The 20835-nt window shown below is 51.2% G+C and overlaps 1 protein-coding gene across 2 annotated transcripts in view; it reads right to left on the bottom strand.

The window, feature by feature from the left end:
* Tspan18 (tetraspanin 18) overlaps positions 1 to 20835 on the bottom strand; it is a 128936-nt gene that overhangs the window by 13664 nt on the left and 94437 nt on the right. For both annotated transcript variants that reach the window (XM_051184156.1, XM_051184155.1), the window contains exons 2-3: positions 6965 to 7037; positions 4108 to 4302 (exon numbers count right to left, since the gene is read on the bottom strand). In XM_051184156.1, coding sequence (XP_051040113.1) covers positions 4108 to 4302; positions 6965 to 7027 — 258 coding nt within the window. In that variant the 5' untranslated portion in view covers positions 7028 to 7037. The remainder of the gene's footprint in view (positions 1 to 4107; positions 4303 to 6964; positions 7038 to 20835) is intronic.

The raw sequence follows: 20835 nt of genomic DNA, 5'->3' as shown, positions 1-20835 counted from the left end.
ACACATTTAGAACACACACACATGCACACATGCATGCATGCACGCACACACACACACACACACACACACAATTTTGGCCTGCCCAGATCTATTCTCGGTTGGGGCCTGACAGCCCCCATTTGGATGGCAGCAGTCTGAGTATTCTGCCTTGTATGAACTCGGCTTGGGAACAGATAGAGGCAGAGGATAGGGAGGGAAAGAAGAGGGAACAGGAAGGGAAACTGAGAGACGGCAGAAGCAGAGTGGGGAGAGGAGGGGCTGATGTAGAGATGAGAAGGACCAAGTGGAAACAGACAGGGTCAGCGAGGACCTGGCTGGGACAGCTCTTAGCTATCCTAAAGGAACTAGGGTGATTCAGCCTGCCCCCAGCTCTCAACCTTCTCCTTATACTTCACAAAAATACAAATGGCCCATTCTCCTCTCCAGCAGGCAGAGTTCAGGGCACACTTAGCTGAGGCTGGCAAAGTAGCAGAGCATGGCCTGCTCTCAGCCAAGAGCACAGGCTGCCTTCCGGGCTTGGCTGCAGGGATGGACCCATTTAACAGTGATGCATCCCTGGAGGCCAAGGCGAGGCAGGGAAGGCACAACCTGCTTTCTGCATCCTTCCCCCCCCTCTCTCTCTGAGAAAGAATCCAACAGTGTAGCACAGGCTGGCCTTGACCTCACAGCAGTCCTGTAATGTTGGGATTACAGGTGTATACTACCACCCTGTAGGGTTCACAACCTTTTTTTTTTTAATGTGTGCATATTTGTATATGTATTTTCAGTTAGCATACAAAGTAGTGAGTTTCTTTATGGCATTTTCATACCTCTTTAGTTTGGGTTACCCCTCCTATGTACTCCCTCATCTCCCCCATCTCCTCACCCCTTCCTTCTTAGACCCCCCAATCCACCTTTCATACCATATGTGTTCTGGTATCTTCCCATTACTTCCCTTACAGCCTCCTTTCCCCCCCCTCTCTTGGGCCCCTTGCTAGTTTCTGGCCTCTGCCCAATACTTACTCCCACATAAATACACATAAATAAAAATTAGAAGCTTGAATCTACATGAGAAAAGAACGTGAGCTATTTGTCTTTCTGAGCCTGAGTTACCTCACTTAATGTAATCTTTTCCATTTCCACCCATTGTTGCCTGCAAATTTAATAAATTTCAGTTTTCTTTATGGCTGAATAAAATCCCATTGTGTATATGCATCACATTTTCATTATCCCTTCATCCATTTTCTGGCTATTGTGAATAGAGCAACAGTGAACATGGATGGGCAAGTCTCTCTGTGACAGGATATGGAACCCTTTGGGTACATGCCTAGGAGTGCACAGATAGGTCCCTCTGAGACCAGGTCCTTCTAAAAGTCCTTGGCTCCCAAGACGGAGCTGCTACATGCAGGAGCTAACTGATAACTGATGCAGAAGGGACATTCCACCAGGGGGCACCCACAGGTTTCTTTGTCTCTCCCAGTAAAGTTGGCCATGTTATGCTCTGAGAAATAAAAGGACCTACAGCTCCCCTGCTGCTCATGTCACAGGCCATTGCACTTCCTCTCTGGGAGGTGGAGCACACAGCTATGGTAGGAATGAGCCACATGGGAGTATCTTAATCGGAGAGGAACCCCAAGCCAGATGTCTTCCTCTAGCACGCCTGGTGCCACTGTCTGTAGCAAAAACAGTTTCACTGCTTGCAAGGTGATGCCTTTGATCTCTGCACACTTGCCTGATCCATGCTCAGGGATCCTCCCTGAGGTCTGAACTGAGTGGCCTGCTCTCCAGGAGTAAGGCACTGACCAGCGTTTCCTGCCCCAGCTCCTGAGCCTGATGGTTGTGCGAGCCCTCCATAGTTTGTGATATACCCTCTACAAATCACCTACAAGGAAGTCCTTCAGCCCACCAGCCAAGGTGGCCCTATCACTGAATTGCATTCTATCTATTTACAAGGAACATTTGCAGGTTTGAGGGATGTATACATTCCTAAGCAGGAACCCTGCAGCAGGGTTGGGCTCAACATTGAAGTTCTCTTGGCCCCAGTTCCACAGAAGCTCCTGGTAGAGAAACCCACCCACCAAAACCAGGACAGCAAGCCCATCTCACTTGAGCCCAGGGGAATCTGGAGAAAGACCATCTGCTGCTGCTTGGTCTTCAGCGTTTCAACCACCTCCAGCAGAGCTAGTTGGCCTCTTGACAGTCAACAATGCTGAGACTGAGAGGCTAAGAAACCAGATGGGAAGCACAGAGCAGGGTACACACTCATACCCAGGTTTGCCTCCTGCCTAGTACATCCTCAATGGTTAGGTCACCTCTCACAGCTTGGCATGAGTGAGAGGTCAGTTACTCCAGTTACTTCTAGCATCAAGGAAACTACAAGGGAACCCCCAAAGCAGGAGTAGGAGGTTGTGACGGTTAACATGGACTGTCAACTTGGCAGGATCTAGAACTACCTAGGATACAAGCCTCTAGCCAGGTCTGTGAGGAAGTTTCTAGGTTGGGTTAACCACACAGGGAAGATGTGCCCTATACGTGCATCACCACCCCATAGGCTGGGGTCCCAGAATGAATAAAAAGGAGAAAGTGAACAGAGCACCAACGTGAGTCTCTCTCTGTTTCCTGACCACAGAGACAATGTGACCAGCTGCCTCAATCTCCTGCCACAGCGCCTTCCCCGCTTGATAGACTGCACCGCCAAACTGAGCCAAAAGAAACCATTCCTTCCCTAAGTTGCTTTTGTCAGGCAATTTGTCATAGTGATGAGAAGAGTAACAAATACAAAGAATTAACAAGCAGCTTCGGAAAGCATTCGGTCTCCCCTGGGGATTGGGGACGTGGAGTTGTAGGGTGAGTGATCTGTCCAACAGTTTTCATCACTAAGGGTCTATAGATCAGTGCTTTGGGAGGAAGGAAACCATCAAGCCAACACCGATGTTCTCAGTGGACTGTACCCTGAGAATCCTGGCTGGTTAGACTCAAGAGCCAAAGCAACTCCAAGAACTGTGAGCAGAGGCTCTGTGCAAGCAGCAGACTTAGCAGCTGGGGCAGCAAAGCTCAGGTACTGCCTTGCTCCTAGAGGGTTGTCCACTAAGCTCAGACCCCAGGGAGACTTTGAGCATCAACACAGCCAAGTGAGCAGTGGCCTAGGGCACTGGCTTGACTTTCTGGAGGTGGGGGATGGGACAGGAGAAGCCAACTGCCAGAGGCATGGTGGGAAGTCCCAGGGCGGCACAGGGTCACTCTGTGTGATGGGATGGACAGTGAGGAGTTAGAGCCAGGGAGAGGAGGGAGACTGACTTAAGAAGCAGCTAAGAATCTTCAGACCCTTGTGTTCCACTAAGCCATCTTTACACTGCATGTTATTGCTGAGCCATGAACGAACCAGACTTGGACCTCTCAACTAGTCACAAAGCTGAAATGTAAACTGATGACACTAAATACAGCTACCAACTTCCTCCTGTCCCACAGCTAAGAGGCAAGTTTATGATAGTACAGTTAGCTATCTCCTATCCTTAAACAGCCATGGTTTTGGGGCTACTCAGTACAGACTATACCAGACCTGAAGTTAAGCTAATAGATTGTGGTTAGTTATTTCTTCCATGATTGCTCTAGGCAAATAGAGAGCATCTTCCACGTCAAAAAGCTCAGCTTTCATCTTGGGCAGAACTCAGTTTTCACATCCACCTCAAAAGCCTCACTGGACCAACAATTGAAGAACCAGGTTCTTTGTTCTCTCACAGGGGTTCACCTTGACCTCTGAAAGTGTCAGATTCAAAGCTCTCTCAACCTTTCTTCTGGTCTCTGCTTCACATTTCTGGAAAGATACTCTGGGATGGCATCCCTGGCCATAGTCCTCCTCACCAGTCTCCTGCAGGACTGTGGGTAAGTAGCTGGACATCTCAGGGCTTCCAGACCACTGAAGACAATCAGTGGGCTGGAGATCGAACCCAGGACTTTGTGCGTGGCATATAGGTTCTCTACCAATGAGTAACGCCCCAGATCTCAGGACCCACTGGCCTTACTGCTGACAGCCACACAGGTGGGAAGAACTTGTCCTGGGAGTCAGCAGCCCCATGTCCCACCCATAGCAGCTTCCCATAGAGTTGGGGTGAAGGATGAGTCACTCACAAATAGCAGCAGACACCTGTTCTCTCGGACAGCCCCGCAGCAGCCCAGGAAGCCCAGAAGAAACAGCAGGCCGCCCATGGCCAGGACGATGTAGGCGCCAGTGGTCAGCAGGGGGTTGGTAGCCACAATCTCCCGGAAGCCAGTGGGATCCACGAGGACCCAGATGCCAACCCCCAGCAGGCAGGCTCCTCCCAGCTGTCCATAGGCAGGCATGGAGAAAAGAGGACAGACAGACAGTGAAGTTAGATGCTCCTTTCACAAGCTCCCCACAGTGAGGTCTGGACCTCAGGTGCTGAGGTATGCAGGATTGGGCAGAATCTCAACATGCTAAGCCCAATCTCCATAGCCCACAGGCCACTTGGAGTCTTCTATGGGACTCCGAGTGGCCCGTGGTTCTTTGGCCTTCAGCATAGCTCACGTCCTCTCAACCTAATTTCTGACCTGTGTGTCACTGCAGGCTGTGAAGGACTGTCACACAGGGTTTAATTGCGACTTTCATATGCTACTTAAATGTCACAGCTCCAAGCTTATGACGTTTCCACACTGTGGCCCAGGGGAAGCCAATGACTTGCAAAGGGTCACCTCTCAAGTTCATGGCAGAGTCAAGGCTGCAGCCTAGCTCTCCCTGACACTGAACAAATCTCCATGGACAAGTTCTGAGAGTGATGCTGAGCTCACAGTGGCCACACTAGTGACAGGGTTTGTTCCCACTCCCATTCTTATCCTCTCTCTCTCTCTCCTCTCTCTCTCTCTCTCTCTCTCTCTCTCTGTCTCTGTCTCTGTCTCTGTCTCTCTCTCAGGAGGCTCAAGACAGGGCTTCTCTGGCCATCCTGTCTCAGAACTCAGAGATTTACCTGCCTCTGCCTCCTAAGTGTGGGATTAAAGACAAGCACGTGCCACCACTGCCTGGCTGAACTCCCATTCTTAAATACGTGTCCCAAAGCCTCTCACTGATGCCTTTGCATGGCCCATCTCTCTCTGTGCTTTGCTCATCTTGGTTGAGAAGTGAAGTGGCTTAAGCTGGAGCAGGGGCTGTGTCTGCTGTCTACTAGCTGTGACTTTAAGTAGGAGGCTGACTCTTCCTGAGCCTTGGCACCCTCACGGTTAGCCAGCAGCTTGAGTTCCCACCTCCCCCAGCAGCCCCAGCAGAGCAGTCACAGCAGACTTCAGTGGGCCTATATTCCATTTCTTGAGTAGGGGCAGTATTGGAAGTGGTCTGCTGTGTGTGGAACTGGTTTGGCATTGAATCTGGGGGCTGACAGGGCCCGGTGGTGCAAGTGAAGAACAGCAGGTAGGCTGGGAGTCGCTGCAGGCTCTGGCTGACCCCGCAGGTCTGTAAGCTGTGGACTTGAAAGCAGGGTGAAAGCTACTGGCAGATGCATCAGGTGGGTGGGTGGAGAGACTGGAGGAGAAGAGGGCAGGCTGCAGGAGACGCCAGAGTTGATTGTTGCACCTCACTTTTGCCTCATTTTCCCCACAAAGCCTCCAAATAAGGTCTGCTCCTCTCATCTCTATGGGTGGCTTTGGAGTTAAAGCCATCCACTGAGAGATGACAAGGAAGGTGCAGGCATGGGAAAAATAGGCTGGGGTCCCCAGCTAGGAGAATTCCACTTTGTCTGTAGGATGCCTAGCTCCAAGACCCAGGAAGTGGGTTCCAGGGAAACACAAAGATGTGAAAATGGACAGGCAGAAATGTAGACAGCCTGCCACTGCCAGCAAAGGGGCTATTCTTCCAGGACTGTCCTGAGGGGCCAGTGGTAGTGCCTGTGCTAGAAGGCCAGGGTTGATCAGAGAAGACCATGGAAGCCCAAAAAGTGGCAGATTGGGCTCTGTTACTGGAAGGGGCTGCCGGGCTAAGTAGGGAATTGGGTGGGCTGCTAGCATGGGAGAGGCTTCCTGATACCGGCACCTCTGTCCCTTCATACATAGCCCGTGGTTTGGAGGGAGATGGACAAACTTGTTCTGTACTGGCCATGTTCTAGTCCCCTTGTTATCTATTTTGCTGAATTTTCAGAAAGCCTGTTTTAGTGAGTCATTAAGAGATGAAGATGTTATCCAGGCTGTGGTGGCACACACCTTCAATCCCAGTACTCAGGAGGCAGAGGCAAGCAGACCTTTTGAGTTCAACACAGCCTGGCCCAGGACAGCCAGGGCTACACAGAGAAACTCTGTCTTGAAAATAAAAAAATATAAAATAAATAAAATCAAAATAAAACAAACAAAACAAGAGAGATGAAGATGCTGAGGTTCAGAGTGAGATGTGTGTCAAGTTGCAGAGCTGGGGTGCCAAGGCAGGCTCCTCTTAGGAGTTCCCAATTACACAGGTGGCTACAAGGCTGGCCTGAACAGTTCTGCGGTCACTGCTTGATCACATTGGGGGTGGGGTTGGTACACATGCATGTGTGTGCATGTGGAGGCCAATCCCAGGCATTGTTCCCCAGGAGCCATCCGCACTGTTTCTGAGACAGTGTTAGGTTAGGTAAAGTCCCTGGATGTCTCCCAGAGGTGGAGTTATGGGCATGTGCCCTCACATTTGGCTTTTTTATGTGGGTCTTAGGGACTGAACTTGGGTTATAAACAAGCCATCTTCCTAGTCCCTCTAGTCTATCCATTGCCAGCGGCTCTCCCATCTCAGGACCTGGCTGAAAAGTCTACTGTGAAGGGAGTAGAGGTAGGGACTCAGGAGAAGGGCAGTCAATGCCAGGCCTCCCAAGAAATTGACTGGCCAGGCTCAGCTACCTCTGGGTACTCAGCTTCCTGTGGCTATTTTAGGGAGGAGGCTAGGTCTGTCACCAGCAGAGGTCAGATACCCAGGGGACACCTAGAGAACACCCAGGGGAGACCCAGGGGCACTTACAAATACGAAGAAATTGAAAACAAACATCAGATACTTCATGCAGCTCAGACAGTCGCCCTCCATGGTGCTCCACCTAGAAAACACAAGGCCAATAATTCTTCACTGGGAGACACTTAGATTCCTCCAGTTGGAGGCCAGTCCAGCCCCATCCAGCAGACCCAGTAACAATCCCTCTCTCAAGGGCAAAGATTTGCCTCTAAGATAAAAAGCCTGAAACCTGGCAGGGTTCATACCTAGCTGAAGGACCCATCCTGTTATCTCTTCCCTCTTGCCCAGACACTCCCTGAACACCAGGGACCTTGCCACAGAGACCCAGGCTGGGAGATGGGGACAGTTAAAAGGATAGGGGTTTTTACTAGGAGGCACGGCCATAGTCAGTAGTTCTTTAACCGAGTTCCCTGAGGCCAGACAAACCTTGGTTATCTTCAGTATTCTCCACCCCCAACACCCATCCACCCACCAAAGACCAGGACTCAGCCCTTAATCTCTAGCAGGCTTAGGGGCCAGTGTCTTAGATTGAAAGCAGACAAGTCCCCGGGGGAGGAAACCCTGTTTTCAGATTGCCCAGGGGAATGATGGATGTTTGATAAAGGCAGAGCATTACATAGAAAAAGTCCCTCAATCCTGGCCCAGAAGCATCCAGGGCCAACCTGACCTGGTGTGAACCTCTTTCACTGAGGGTGTTGAACAGGATAAGTGCAGTGGAGAGTGGGCTGGAAGTTGCCTCCTCATGTCTTTCTACAAGACAACCCAAGGAGACAGGAGCGACAGTCTGGGCCTGCCCAGAGACCCCTCACCCAAGCATCTAAGGGTCCTGTGCTTACAGCAGCATGTCAGGAAACTGCTTCAAGTAAGTAAACTAAAAGCTTGGGGTCCTGAGATGTGCTTACCTAGGATTGGCCTGGAATATCTTAAACCACTAGCACATCACTGAGAGTCATCATCATTCTTCCTGAAGAGTTGAGAACTATTAATGTGGCCAATGACGTGTGGCCAGCCAGTGATGGACCCTGCCTGCGTAGCCCAGCACTCTGCAGGCACCACCTGCTGTAGGTGCTGGGTGCTTATTCAGACGTATGTGTGGACCTCAGGGAGACATGTTTTCCCAAGAGCCATGGCCAGAGTGTTCACCAAGACACTTTCATTGTCCAGGACAGACCGACACAGTGACATCAGTTAACACGGCTTCACCAATGAGTGAATGAATGGAAAAGAGAAAACCAAAAGATAAAATGGCAGAGTCAGCAGCTCAGAAACAAGAGACCCATATGCAAGAGAGAGACTGAAGGGGACAGATGACAGAGTGATCAAGGAGCGGTGCAGGAAAGGACACACAGATTGGACAGAATCAGGTCAATGGAGGTCAATGTCAGGGGACAGAAGTGTCACCTGGGCAGCTCTCCATGGGTCGGCAGGACAAAACTCTCCTAGTCAGAGGGTCTCAGGTGTGTCTCTCAACAGCCCAGTTTGCCAGGTTTACTGTTACAAGATATTGGACACTGAGGCAGAGTTGATGCAGGGCTCCTGGTGTGCACACAGGTAATGGCCTGCTACGCCTAGGGCATTAATGAAAAGCTGTCAAAACATGGGGCTGTGCCAGCTGGAGAGGGCTTTACTGGTTATCTCCTGCCTACACAGCAGTCCCCAGTACCTGCCGGCTGCACAGGAGCTGTGTCTTCATGTGGTTTCTGCTATTGTCTTATCAATGCCACCCTGAGGTGGCAGGCTTACATGGCCACCCATCTGTTGCCACCTTGGCATTTTTCACACCTCTGCCATGGGGCCATGGTACCAAGTCCTTCCCAGCAAACACAGGCTGCCATCAGGGAGAAATGGGATGCAGGGAGCCTTTCTTGTTTCTGCACGAAGATTTGCTAGAAGGTTCCTTTGGAGAGTTAGCTCTCAGTAGGGCAAAGGAAGCTGGGAGACTTGTGTTGATCACATGGGTATAGAGTTCTACAGCTTAGACCTGCTTACAGGCTGTGTTAGAGAACAGACTCAGGAGAAAGTCTGTATTCTGCTGGCAGAGCTTAAGTTGAGAATCCTTCCCAGGGGAGACAGAAGGATTTTAAGGTCTCAAAACACCTGCTCAGATGCTCTCTCTCAAGTGAAAGCCCACTTGGGACCAGTTAAGTACATGCTGGGTGGCAGATTCTCCTTCCTACCATCCCTTCTTTTTCTAATTTACTGATTCACTGATTCATCTGTCTATTCATCTGTTGGTCTGTTCATCCATCCATATACCTAACAACCCCATTCATCTACCCACCCACCCATTCACCTACCCACCCATCCATCTATCCACCCAGCAATGCACACATACTTCCTCCTACTTAACCATCCAACTATCTACCTACCCATCCATTCATCTATCCATCTATCCACAACTCATCCATTCAACTTCCATCCACTAATATAATCCATCCATCCATCCATCCATCCCTCTGCTTGCCATATAAGTAGGTCTGTCTGGTGAGGATTCCCTAGAAATTGGTCCTGGCACAAGAGGAGGTTCTATGTACTCCTTGGCAGAACTCAACTAGGAAAGGCAGAGGAGAGAGAACCCAGGTCTGACAAGACCAAGATCTTCATAAAGAGAGACTTCACTGAACAAGATGAAGCCACCTGACTTGTCACATCTCTGGGGTCATTAGAAAGGTGTGTGGTTCTGCAGCTAATCCATGCTAGGCCATGGGACTTAGGGGAACAGGGCTGGGTCATGGTTTCCCAAGCCTTTCTCTTCCCCTGGCCAATCCCAGCCTTGGTCCAGCACCATCACACTTGTCTTTCATCTCAACCTATGGTCTTAACTCTGTCATGCCTCATTTTCCTCTGAATACAGCTGCTGGGGTAGAGAATATAGGTTGCACAGGAGCCAACCCGGTGTCTAGGAGGGGTGGGCAGCCAGCACTTAATTCCTCACCAAGGATCATCCACCACATGCATGCTGTCTGCCGGCACACAGACCTCCCCATCTTTGAGGCTAAGCCCTCCTCCTGCCACACTCCTTTTCCTGTCTGTCTTCCTGGAGAGCCTGTCCCACAGTTAGGCTCCTGTCTGCCTAGTATATATGGCTCCATTAATTATCTCACTGGTGCTTCAGAGCCTGGGATATCCCCTACCTTATCAAGCCCCCTGAGACCTTGGGATAGTCACTTGGGATAATCAAATTGCCATGATTAGTTTTGAAACCAAAGGTGGCCAAAAGAATCAATAGTGCCAGAGGCGAGAGAAGACTTGGAAGGATGAGGCAGGCGCTGTGGTCATCACACATCAGGAGTAAGTAAACAGTGTCTGACCCAAATCACGGGTTATGAGTGAAGGAGGGTGTGGGGAGGATCATGGATGCAGTACATGGTCAGCGTGGGTACAAATGGCATTGTCCTAAGTGGTCTTACATTCAAATTAATTGTTCCAATACCGTGCCAATTAATGGTAACTATAAGATAGAACATTCATCAAGCACCTGGCTCTGTTCAGCTTTCTCCTGTATTCCCATTAAATATTTACCTAAGAGGCGAGTCCTCTTAGAGGTGAGGAGACTGCGGCTCAGAGATAAAACCAAGTTGCCTGAGTTCGCTGACCTGCTTAGTAAGATGTTTCTGATCCAGACACGGGTCACTTAACTGAAAACCAGAGCTCCTGGCAAAATAGTGTCTGTGGGAGAGGAGGAGTCATGCCTTGGTCCCCAAGATCCCTAAGTAGCCAAGCACAAAGCCTGGGAAAGATGCTCATTTCCTCCCCCAAGCCAGCTGAAGGCTGTAGGGGCAGGACCCAGCCCTGCCATCCCCCTGACAGATGGGAGCCCCTAGGCCCAGAGAGGGCAGGGATGGGGCTGAGGTTATGCAGTGCCCTGGGGCTTTCCTCAGCAGGCTCCCGCCTGGGCCAGACAGCTTTATTAATCTTGCCCCTCTCATGGCCCCAGATGGCAGCTCGGCCCATCTGCAGGGATACGGGGCTGGGAGGGGTGCTCTGAGTAAGAATAACTGGGTTCATAAATCACTCCTTTTGCCTTTACCACCCCCAGAGCAGGATGCAGAGACCTCCATCTGGGGAAGCACACCCAGGCCCAGCTTAGCCTGCAAACACCCTGCCAGCAGAGGATGCTATGTCCAGGGAGGAGCCATTGCTGGGTGGCAGGGGAGGAACCAATGTTTCCATGCTACTCCAACAAGCTGGGGGTGGTGGTGGGGCTGTCTCTGATAGTGTCCTCTACTCTGGAGGAGCCTGCACCCCTCACCTAGAACATGAGGACACTCAGTTCCATCTCCCTAAACCCTGCCCATTGTCACTGCCAGGATGGAAGAGACTGATGAGCTGCCAAGATTTAAACACCCAGCATATTCCTTTCCTTTCCCCCCTTCTCCCAGTACCTACTACAGCTAACCCTAGGCTTAGTCCAATAGAGACAGGTAGGTGGTTGTGTTCACCCTCATTGCTACCACCACCACTCAAGTCTAGTGAAGATCAATAACCAATCCTCAGACAGCGATGTTAATAGCCACATCCTCTGAGTGCCCTGACCATGCTAGGCCAGGCACAGAACAAAACACTTCAGTCCAGTGTGTGGGGAGGAGGACTGGGGGTTGGGTGCAGGGTGGGGGTGGGGGAAGGGACTGAGTTTTTTTTTTTTTTTTTTTTTTTTTTTAATGGAAGCTGATGATGATGCCAGGGCCTGTAATCTCACTTGATCCTCATAGAAACTCAGCAAAGTGCATGGTCTTATCACTACCCTGGGTTGGATGAACCCATAAAGCCTGCCAAGTGGCTAGAAGGTCCCAGAACTGGAAAAAATGTTACACAGCTGAGTAGGGCACTTAAACCCACACTAACATGTAAGGCGCTTGGGAGTGCAGCACCAGTTTTGGCCATCAAGTTCTGGCTGCAGGGTGGGGAGGGCTTGTTTGCTCACTGGAGTGCCTCTGGGCCTCTTCCCAAGACAGACGGGCTGGGCTCATAAACAAGCAATTGGCCTGAAATCCTGGGGAGTCTGCCCATGGCACAGGGCTGACACAGTGAAGGGGGTTGGTGTGAAAGCCTAATTAGGCTCCAGAGGGGCGGCGCCTGAGGGCAGGGCTTCTGCAGTGAAACTGAATTCAAAGGATAGCCTTTCCTGCTGGGTGCTCAGTGAGGCGTGAACGTCCTGGGGCCACAGGATAAAGCAGCATCTGGGAGGCCCCATCAAGCTTGTGAGTTCAGCCAGGTTTGGGGCTCTGCCCCTTCCCCCTTCCCCTGTTACATTCAGACCCTTCCCAGGGTACCTCCCATCAGGCAGTCCTCAAAGACAGCAACTTGGTGGGGACTGTCTCTGAGTTCTCATTTCACAAGGCCCCAGGCTCCGACAGCATGCTGCTCTACCCTTTACCCTGCATCCTCCTCAGAATGTACTTTGCCTTGGGCTGGCTCCCAAAAGCACTTGGCACACTGTCCTCATTGGATCCTCCACGTTGGGAGGTGGCATTCCTGGGTTTCAGCTGAAGACATGGCTCATTAGCCCCAACACACTAGAGGTCTCAGGGACTACTGAGACAAAGTTATTTTCCCCAGGTTAAGTCCTCCAGGGAGGTGATTCCAGGGACAGCCAGTCCGCTGAACTCCCTGTAGTTCCAAGTGTTGGGCTCTATGTCAGCTGCCCAGGTCCCTGGCCTTGCTCAGCAGGCCCTCTCTGCCTCGTGGTGGCTGTGCCTCACCCTCATCTGCCCTCCCTTCCTACCCTTCATCCCACAGAGCCTGGAGTGGGAAGGAGACCCTTTGAAAGGCTTAGTGATCCATCCCAAAATTCATAGTGCTGTTGCTGGGGCAACCTGGCAAGACTGAAATGCTGAATGGGTTCATGGGTATTAAGGGGGCCTGGGAACTGGGAGGGCAGGGGCATAGGTCTGAGTGGGAGGGAGGGGGTAGAGGACCCCAGGAATTCCTAATGGACCTGTCCCCCAGCCCCTGCAGAAAAATGAGAGAAGTCTCCTGGTCATCATTGCTGTGACTAAGTGTCTGACAGGCTCAAACAGGTGACACATCTGGCCCAGGAGACAAGGAACATACTGGCTGAGAGAACTGGATGGGGGTGGGCTGCGTGGTGTCTTGAATGAATTCCCCACTTGCAAGTGGAAAAGGGAAACTGTATTTCCTTGTCATTGCTGGCATTGTCTCATCTGACAACCCATAACCCCACAAAGAAGATTTATCATCATCCCTGGTTGACAGCCAAAGAGCTGACCAGAGAAGTGAAATAACCTTCCCAAAGCCACACAGCTGCTAAGCAGCAGGCTGCAAGCCAGGTCTGTGTTTCCTAAGCCAGTGCTCTTTCTACCCAACCTACCTGTCAGGAACCATGTCAGTCATTCACAGCAGCTCACAGGAGGCATGTGCACAGATCTCAGGTCCCAGTACACTGACCAACAGTGACCCAATAGGGTAGCCATTGCAATTCTCTTTCTCAGATGGGGAAACTGAGGCCTGAATTGGCACTGTCTCTACACAGTCAATGGGTCTTAAAGACCTTCAGAGCGGACAGCCTCAGTCTTGTGTCTCTGCAGGTGGGGAAGTTCTTTCTGGTATCTAACCAAATCTACTCCTGCTATACATCAGCCACAGCCCAACTCTGCACCAATGCTTTTGCCTGACACCTCCTGAAACCCTTCGTTTTGTGACCTCACTTGACTCTCACGAGACCCAGGGAGGAAAAGGTGAGTGACTGTTTTATGGGGAGAAGGGTCCAGAGAGGTTAAGGACCTGGGCTGAGAAGACACAGCAAAACTTGGAATCACTTGCTTTGGCTCAAGCCATCGTAGAGAGCTGGTGTGGAGTGAAGAGGACCTGGCTCTAGGACAGTCTAGCTTCAGAGAAAGACTGAGCAGGAGGTGGGGGCTGTATCAGTGGTCTCCTAATTTTAAGGAACACTGAGGGATCCAGAGGATTAGCCATGCGTGTTGGAAAGGAGATTGAGGCAATAATGGTGATGTAACAAGTGAGAAGAGATGACACACATTACAACACTACATTTAGAAACTCATTTAATTCTTGTGACAACCCACAAAGTAGGTATAATAATTATGTCTATCTTACAGATCAGAGATGTGAAGTTATGTGCCTGGAGTAGCACAGCTCTTGGGCCAACATTTGAACCCAGAAGCCTGGTTTCATTTGGCACCTAGGTTGGGACAGTGTTTGTGGTGTCTCAAAGCTGGCAGGGCAAAGCATGGAACTGCCCACAATTAGAAAGCCTACCTCAAACTACAGGATGTGGTGGCAATCTAGGGACCACAATCTATAAGGGAAGAGAGCCTCAACTGGAGAATTGTCTTGATTGCTGAGGGATGTGGAAAGACTCAGTCCACTGTGGGTGGTATCATTCTCCAGGCTGGGCCCTGAGCTGTGTAAGAGTGAAGAAAGCCAGCCGAGCAGAAGCAGTCAGCAACGTGGGTGCATTGCTTTTCCTTGCTTCAACTGTGGATGCATTATGCCTGGCTGTTTCAAGCCCTTTGCCTCTGTGAGTTCTCTGCAATGATGGACTGTCACCTGGAATTGTAAAAAAAAATAACTTTTTTTCCTTTAGTTGCTTTTGGTGGGGTCATTTTATTATAGCAACTGAAATGAGACTAGAACAAGGGTCAAGTGCAATAGACACCCCAGTGGGATCTTCTCCCTGATTATCACCTTGTATGACCTCAGCTGCTCCGAGTTCACTGTGTCCACATGGGAGGAAGCAGAGACATCCTCCAGAAGTGAGCTGTTATCCCAACTCCTTAGGAAGCAGAACTTTAGACCATGCTCCTGGGCACATGCAGTGAACAGGCCTCATCCCTTACAAAGCAAGGCTGGCCCAAACCCAGGCCCTCACTAGAGCAGAGAGAAGACAATCTGTTGTGAATGTTGAATCTTGGCACTGCCTATACCACACACAGGGCCACACAGGGTGTGTGTGTGTGTGTGTGTGTGTGTGTGTGTGTGTGTGTGTGTGTGTGTGTGTGTGAACCAACCTCTTCCTGGCCAGATGGATGGCCTCTTACCAACTCAGGTGGACCACATCTCTTACTGAAGCCTCGTGTGGGGCCTGGACATCAGTCCCCTACCTAGCCTTGACCATGGGCTGTGACTCCCAGAGGGAAGCAGCTGTCTTTCATTTGGAGGCTCTGCATGTGGGTATCACTGGGCAAAGCCACTTAGTGAGGTGGCCTGAGGAGCGCAGGGCCCTGCTGAGATCAGGAGGCCTGGGAGCGTTCTCACTGAGAGAGGAAGGATGTGAGAGAGATGTTTTATTTCCTCACTCTGCCTGGTAATTAAGGGATAGGAAGACCCCCTGCCCAGGGCTCTGTGAAGTTCCCAGGGACCACAGGAACACTGCTGCATGTTTGCTGGATGCTTGGGGTGAGAAGCAGGCTTTAAAGCATGAACCCTGAGTGGCTCCTGTCCTGTCTGTGGGAGCTATGTCAACCTGGCCAAGTCATTTCATGCCTGAGCCCCATAAGGTGACTCCAGAGACAGCAGAGGACCCTGGTGCTTGTGCACTGCAGCAATGACTGGTGAACAAAGAACCTATGTGTGGCCTGTAGCCCACCTGCCCAAGCCCTTCTCTCCTCGACTCCTGCACAGCATTCTGAGATTCTCTCTGCTGTGTAATATGCATGCATTTGCTTGGCCTTTTCACAGAGGGCCCAAGCAAGAACCCCTTTCTTTCCCACTCTGCCCCCACTAGGTGTCCAGTTACTTCAGAGAGGGCTGCTATAAAGCTCAGAGAGAACAGAGCCCTCATCTGTTTGGCCAGTGAAGAATTCCAGCCTTGAGTATGATGTCTGCTGCAGAGGGAGGGGCACCCAGTGGGTCCTGGGAAAAGGAAAGAAGAGACGAGGAGGGAAGGAAAGGAATCTAGGTCTGGGCCTCTCTCACAGACATGGGACCAGCTGCACCAACTGTGAGGCCCAGTAACAAGGAGTGGTCCCAGGTTCAGACATGGCACATCCCTGTAGTCCCAGCGCTTGGGAGAACAAAGCAGGAAGGTTGTAAGTTCCAGGTTAGCTACACAGTCAGAGTCTAAGCCAGCTAGGGTATTTAACAAAACTCTTCTGCTTTATTCTATTGAGAGATCAGAGGACCTGGTAGGTAGACAGGCTTGTCCAACATCACATAACATGGAAACTGGACTTGTGATTCTTATAACCCCAAATATCGCAAGCTGTCCCTCCTCAGAGCCCTCAGTTCCTTACAAAAAGATGCACAGCATCCCACATTTCTGCAACTTTGAGGACCCTGCCCAGAGGTAAGAGTAAGAGCTGCCTCTGAATCGCCTTTTACCTTACACATTCCTGACACTTTTTTTTTTTTTTTTTGCTTGCTTGTATTTTATCTCACAATCCACAGTTGCTTAATGTCAAAGTTGGGCTGCTGCTTCCAGATCTGGAAAGTGCCAGGGTGTTCTGGGAAGCCCAGTGTTAATCCCTGAGTCCTGGGAGGAGCTCCCCAGCTCCTTGGTGACCAAGCCCCTGCTTACAAAGCTCTGGCCCTGCACAGCCTCCTCAGTGGCTTGTACTGCCCGGCAGAAGTCAGGTTCATGCCTCCTCCCCATCTCTCTCACTCAGGATGACCACAGGCCCAGAGGGCAGGGAACCCAGAGTGTGGGACATTGAACATCATTATCCTGCATCCCCCTGCTGCAGCAGGCAGAGGGAGGGAGTATGATTACCCTGTGTAGACAGTCAGCCCCACTGCCATGTTCACTGTTCCTGTGGGGCCATGGCTGGATCTTGGGGGGGGAGGGGTTGGGTATGGGGGAGGGTGATGCTAAGAGCTGGAGCATGGCTTAGCTTTGGGGGTCTGCTTTGCAAACTAGGTCTGAATCTAGAAAGATTAGCAGTTTGTTGCACTGCTGTGTGTATGTGAGTGCATGCCCATACATATCTGTGCATGTGTATGTGTGTGGTAGGTGCACAAGTGGGCACCCAGGAGGACACTATGGCCAGCAGACATGTGTACCTATGTGCCTGGTCTCATAGTAAAGTGGAGGCCAGAAGAAACTATGCATGTGGCGGAGCACCTACCCGTGATGGTCAAGACAGCCACACAGGCCCAATCTCAAATGCAAACAGAGCCACCTAATTTCAGGGCCTGATGCATTGGCCCTCATTAACACTAATTAGTTCCTGTCATCTCCTAATTGGAGAGAATAGACTGTACAAGAGATCTGCCCTTCTTGTTCCAGCTGGTGAGGTGACTTCCTGGTGACCACAGGTTTCTTGTACTCTCTACTCCACCTCACCTGGACTCTGGATGCTGGGATTGTCCAAACGACAATGTGACAGAGGTTCAAGATGTCCAGGCTGCTCTGACTGCTTCACTTGGAAGGTGAGACTGGGTCCCACAGGCAAAAGGGCTATGAGAGTGGGAGAGTGAATGGCACCATGAGCCAGAGGAGAGGGCCCAGAGGCCCCACAGCCCATGGCCTGTGGCTCTGCCCCCAGAAGGACAGAGGACCACCCACTGCAAGACAGTGGTGCTGTTGCTGGCTCTGGCCCTTGCTGTACGACACACCCCACTCTAGGCAGTGGCCGTCAGAGGTCCAAATCTTGAAGACAAGTAAAGACCTGGCATGGTCCCATTGTGATTTCAGAGCACCAGGTTCTCTTCCAGATGCCATAGCCCATGGCCACAGTCTTCAGAAACCACAGCTAAGCCATTCTGGGACTCCCAGATACTTGGTCAGAGCCTAGGGCCACTGATCAGGCTCACCCCAGAAGACATGTACTCGAAGCCCCTCCCCCAGGACCAAGAATCCCTTCTGATCCTCTAGGGTCAGTGCTCTCCTGTTGGTCCCTACTGCCCTCAGGCCCCAAACCAGGAAATCTGCCTGTCCACAGGCCCAGCTCTGCTTCCAAGAGACAGCTCACTGCTCATACTTTTCTGCCTGGAATCTCAAAAAGCTTTACAGCAGAGGCCCTTCTTGCTTGCATTCAAAACCATGCCCAGTATTAACTGACTCCTGAGGATTTCAATTCTATTCTCAACATTACATTTATTTCTATTTTTAAAACAAGGACCATATATCCTTCATGAAATTAAATCATTGTCCATTAACTCCCATGCTCTGATTCTGTGGTTGGGCCTAGAATATCTGAGCCCCTTGTCAACTCAGAGAACTCCTGCTGACTCTGCAAGGCCCACTAAACTGTTTCTTCTGCAATGGGAAGTTTTCCCCGATTTCTCCAGCGCAGGCAGAAGTCACTTTTGCTCAATTCTTGCCCACATTTTAGAGACAGAGAAGATGAGAGAGTGGGCATCAGAGAATCCAAGGCTATGCAGCAAGGTCATGGGTGGTAAAGGTGGCCCACATAGGTGCCTCTCACAGCATTGAGGCTGGGACCTTGCTGCCTGATTCCCTCCAATCCTCCTACCCTCCATCTTGCCTTCCCAGTCTGTGTCTCTGAAGACAAACACTGACGCTCTTTGTTCTCCCTCCCAGGAATGAGCCAGGGTGGTCTCCCGGCTTCCAGTGATATAGATCATGGTGACACCTGCAGATAGCAGTGACCCATTGTCTCACCAGGTGAGGGAAGGAAGCGTGGGCTCTGCCTTCCTCTCGGGGACTCTAGACTGGGTATGAGCATTCAGGCAGAGTCCTAGAGCCGTGGTGCCCCTGAGGCCCAGCCACTCAGGCCTACTGCCCGGGCCTGGATCTCAACTTGTCTCCCAGTGGCTGACTCTGCAGGTTCTTCTCTGAGCTTCATTTTCCTGGCAGAGAGTATCACACTGTAAAGCCATGCATTGAAGCAGCAGGGAAGCACAACACTCCTCACAGGGCACACAGGAGGCCAGCATCACAGTGCCCACTTCAGAGGGGGAAAATGGAAGTGCAGGCTCAAGAGCAAGCATGGTATGTGAGTGCCATGCTAGGCGCTAGGGAGCAGGGAGTATCCTGGGAGCCCTTGGCACTCCCCAGACTAGCTCCTGACAGGAGAAGCCAGCCAGGCCAGGCCTGGAGCCACTTGGAGGATTGCAGAGCCTGTGCTGGGCCCATCTGCAGGCCGGGGTTATCAGCACTTGGTGGGCAGGTACAGGGTCCAGTAGAGGCATGCATGAGGCTGGCTCTGGATGGAGCTGGGTAAGCCCAGCAGTGGAATGTGGGCTGAACACAAAAGTGGGCCATGGAGTTCCCCTTGTATTCATCTGCTTCCTAGGCCTTAGGGACAGAGCGATGGGGGTGGGGGCTGGACCCCAAGGTTTGACTCTGTCCTGCATCTTCTGGTGATTGTGGGCCACAGTAGCAGGTCTTACTGAGTCGGAGGACCTGCCCTTCTTCAAAGAGTTTCCAGAGAAAAGGCCACTAAAAGAGAAGAGATAGACCCAGCGGGTCTCCTGTGGCTGAGGGTTGAGAACCTTCCAGGAGTCATGGAGTCAGCTTGGGTGGAACCAGCCTCAGTCTCTCTGGCCTTCACACAAGCCCCAGCTGGCTGTGGACAGCAACTGCTGCTCTCACCAGAACTAAAGCAACAATGCACCCATGCTGAGATTCCAAGCAGACATTTCTTCTCCAGCTAGTCCTACCTCACCAGCTTCTGTTCTGCCTCAGATGCTTCTAGAAGGAGGCCGGAGAAGACCAAGTGGCCAGTGTTAAACCTTGTCCACTAGACAGACTTGGCATGAGTTGGTGCTGTGTGACCCAATGCCATTTGCTGCCTTCTGTGTCCTTGTTTACTCGTCTGCCCTGGGGTCAATACACACTGTCACATATTGAGAGGAATGCAGTGCTACCAAGCACACAGAACATCTTCTGGCCAGAGGCCCTGACAGGCAGGAGGAACATGTTGCTCAGAGGCAAAGACATAAAGACCAGGGACTGCTAGGAGGCCAGAGTGGCCTGTGCTCTTAGAAGCCACTCTCCAGCCAGGCACAGGTGACACACACCTTTGATCCCAGCACTCAGGAGGCTGGCAGAGGCAGGCAGATTTCTGTGAGTTCAAGGCTAGTCTGAGTTCCAGGACAGGCTCCAAAGCTACACAGGGAAACCCTGTCTTGAAAAACAAAAATAACAACAACAAAAAGAAAACAAATGGAAAAAAAGAAAAAAAGAAAGAAAAAGTAAAAAGAAACCACTTTTTTCCCCATGCCCGGGGATAAACTAATGATGATGCTGTGTGGCTCATTCATACTGTTAGCTTACGTCTTCCACAGCTGAGGAAGACGAGGCTGGTGGTGTGAAGGAGTTAGCCAGGAGAGCAGGCACATGTTCCCAGGTTGTACACAGGGCTCTAGAATATAGCAGGGCAATGAATAACACCATCCCCAAGCTGCAGGTGGGACTAGGTCTGGCACAAGCAGGTGGCACTCAGCTGGCCTAGTGCTGCGGCTGTACTAGACCCAACCATGCCAAACTGGGACAGCCCAGCTTTGAGGGGTCCTGCTTGCCAGCTTCCCTGCAGTGACAGTGATGGACTGCTATTCCTCTGGAGCTATAAGGCCTTCTATAAGCTGTCTTGGCCATGATGTTTTATCCCAGTAGCAGAAAAGTCAACTAATAAAGAAGGGCTTCCTGGCCTTTCTGCACGGCCAGTTCCCTCCAGAGCCTTGAAACACACTTCCATCCCTCTCACTAGTCTTTGAACTCCCAGCCAAGGGCTTATCCCCTGTAGTGGTTTGAATGAGAATAACTTCCAAAGGCTCATGTGTTGGTGGAGCAGTTTGGGAAGGAGAAGGAGGTGTGGCCTGGTCGGAGGCTTGCCTCGAGGCTTCAAAAGTCTCCCACTGCCACCCCAGTGCAGTCTCTGTTCTCAGTGGTCCCTGCTTGCCATGTCTCTGCCATCATGGACTCTGACCCTCTGAACCAGAAGCCCAATTAAACTCTTTTGTAAGTTGCCTTGGTCATGGTGTTTTATGACATCAGT

This window comes from Phodopus roborovskii, unplaced genomic scaffold (genome assembly GCF_943737965.1).
Source record: "Phodopus roborovskii unplaced genomic scaffold, PHOROB, whole genome shotgun sequence".
Classification (NCBI taxonomy): Eukaryota; Metazoa; Chordata; class Mammalia; order Rodentia; family Cricetidae; genus Phodopus; species Phodopus roborovskii.
This window is presented reverse-complemented; position numbering and strand designations above follow the sequence as displayed.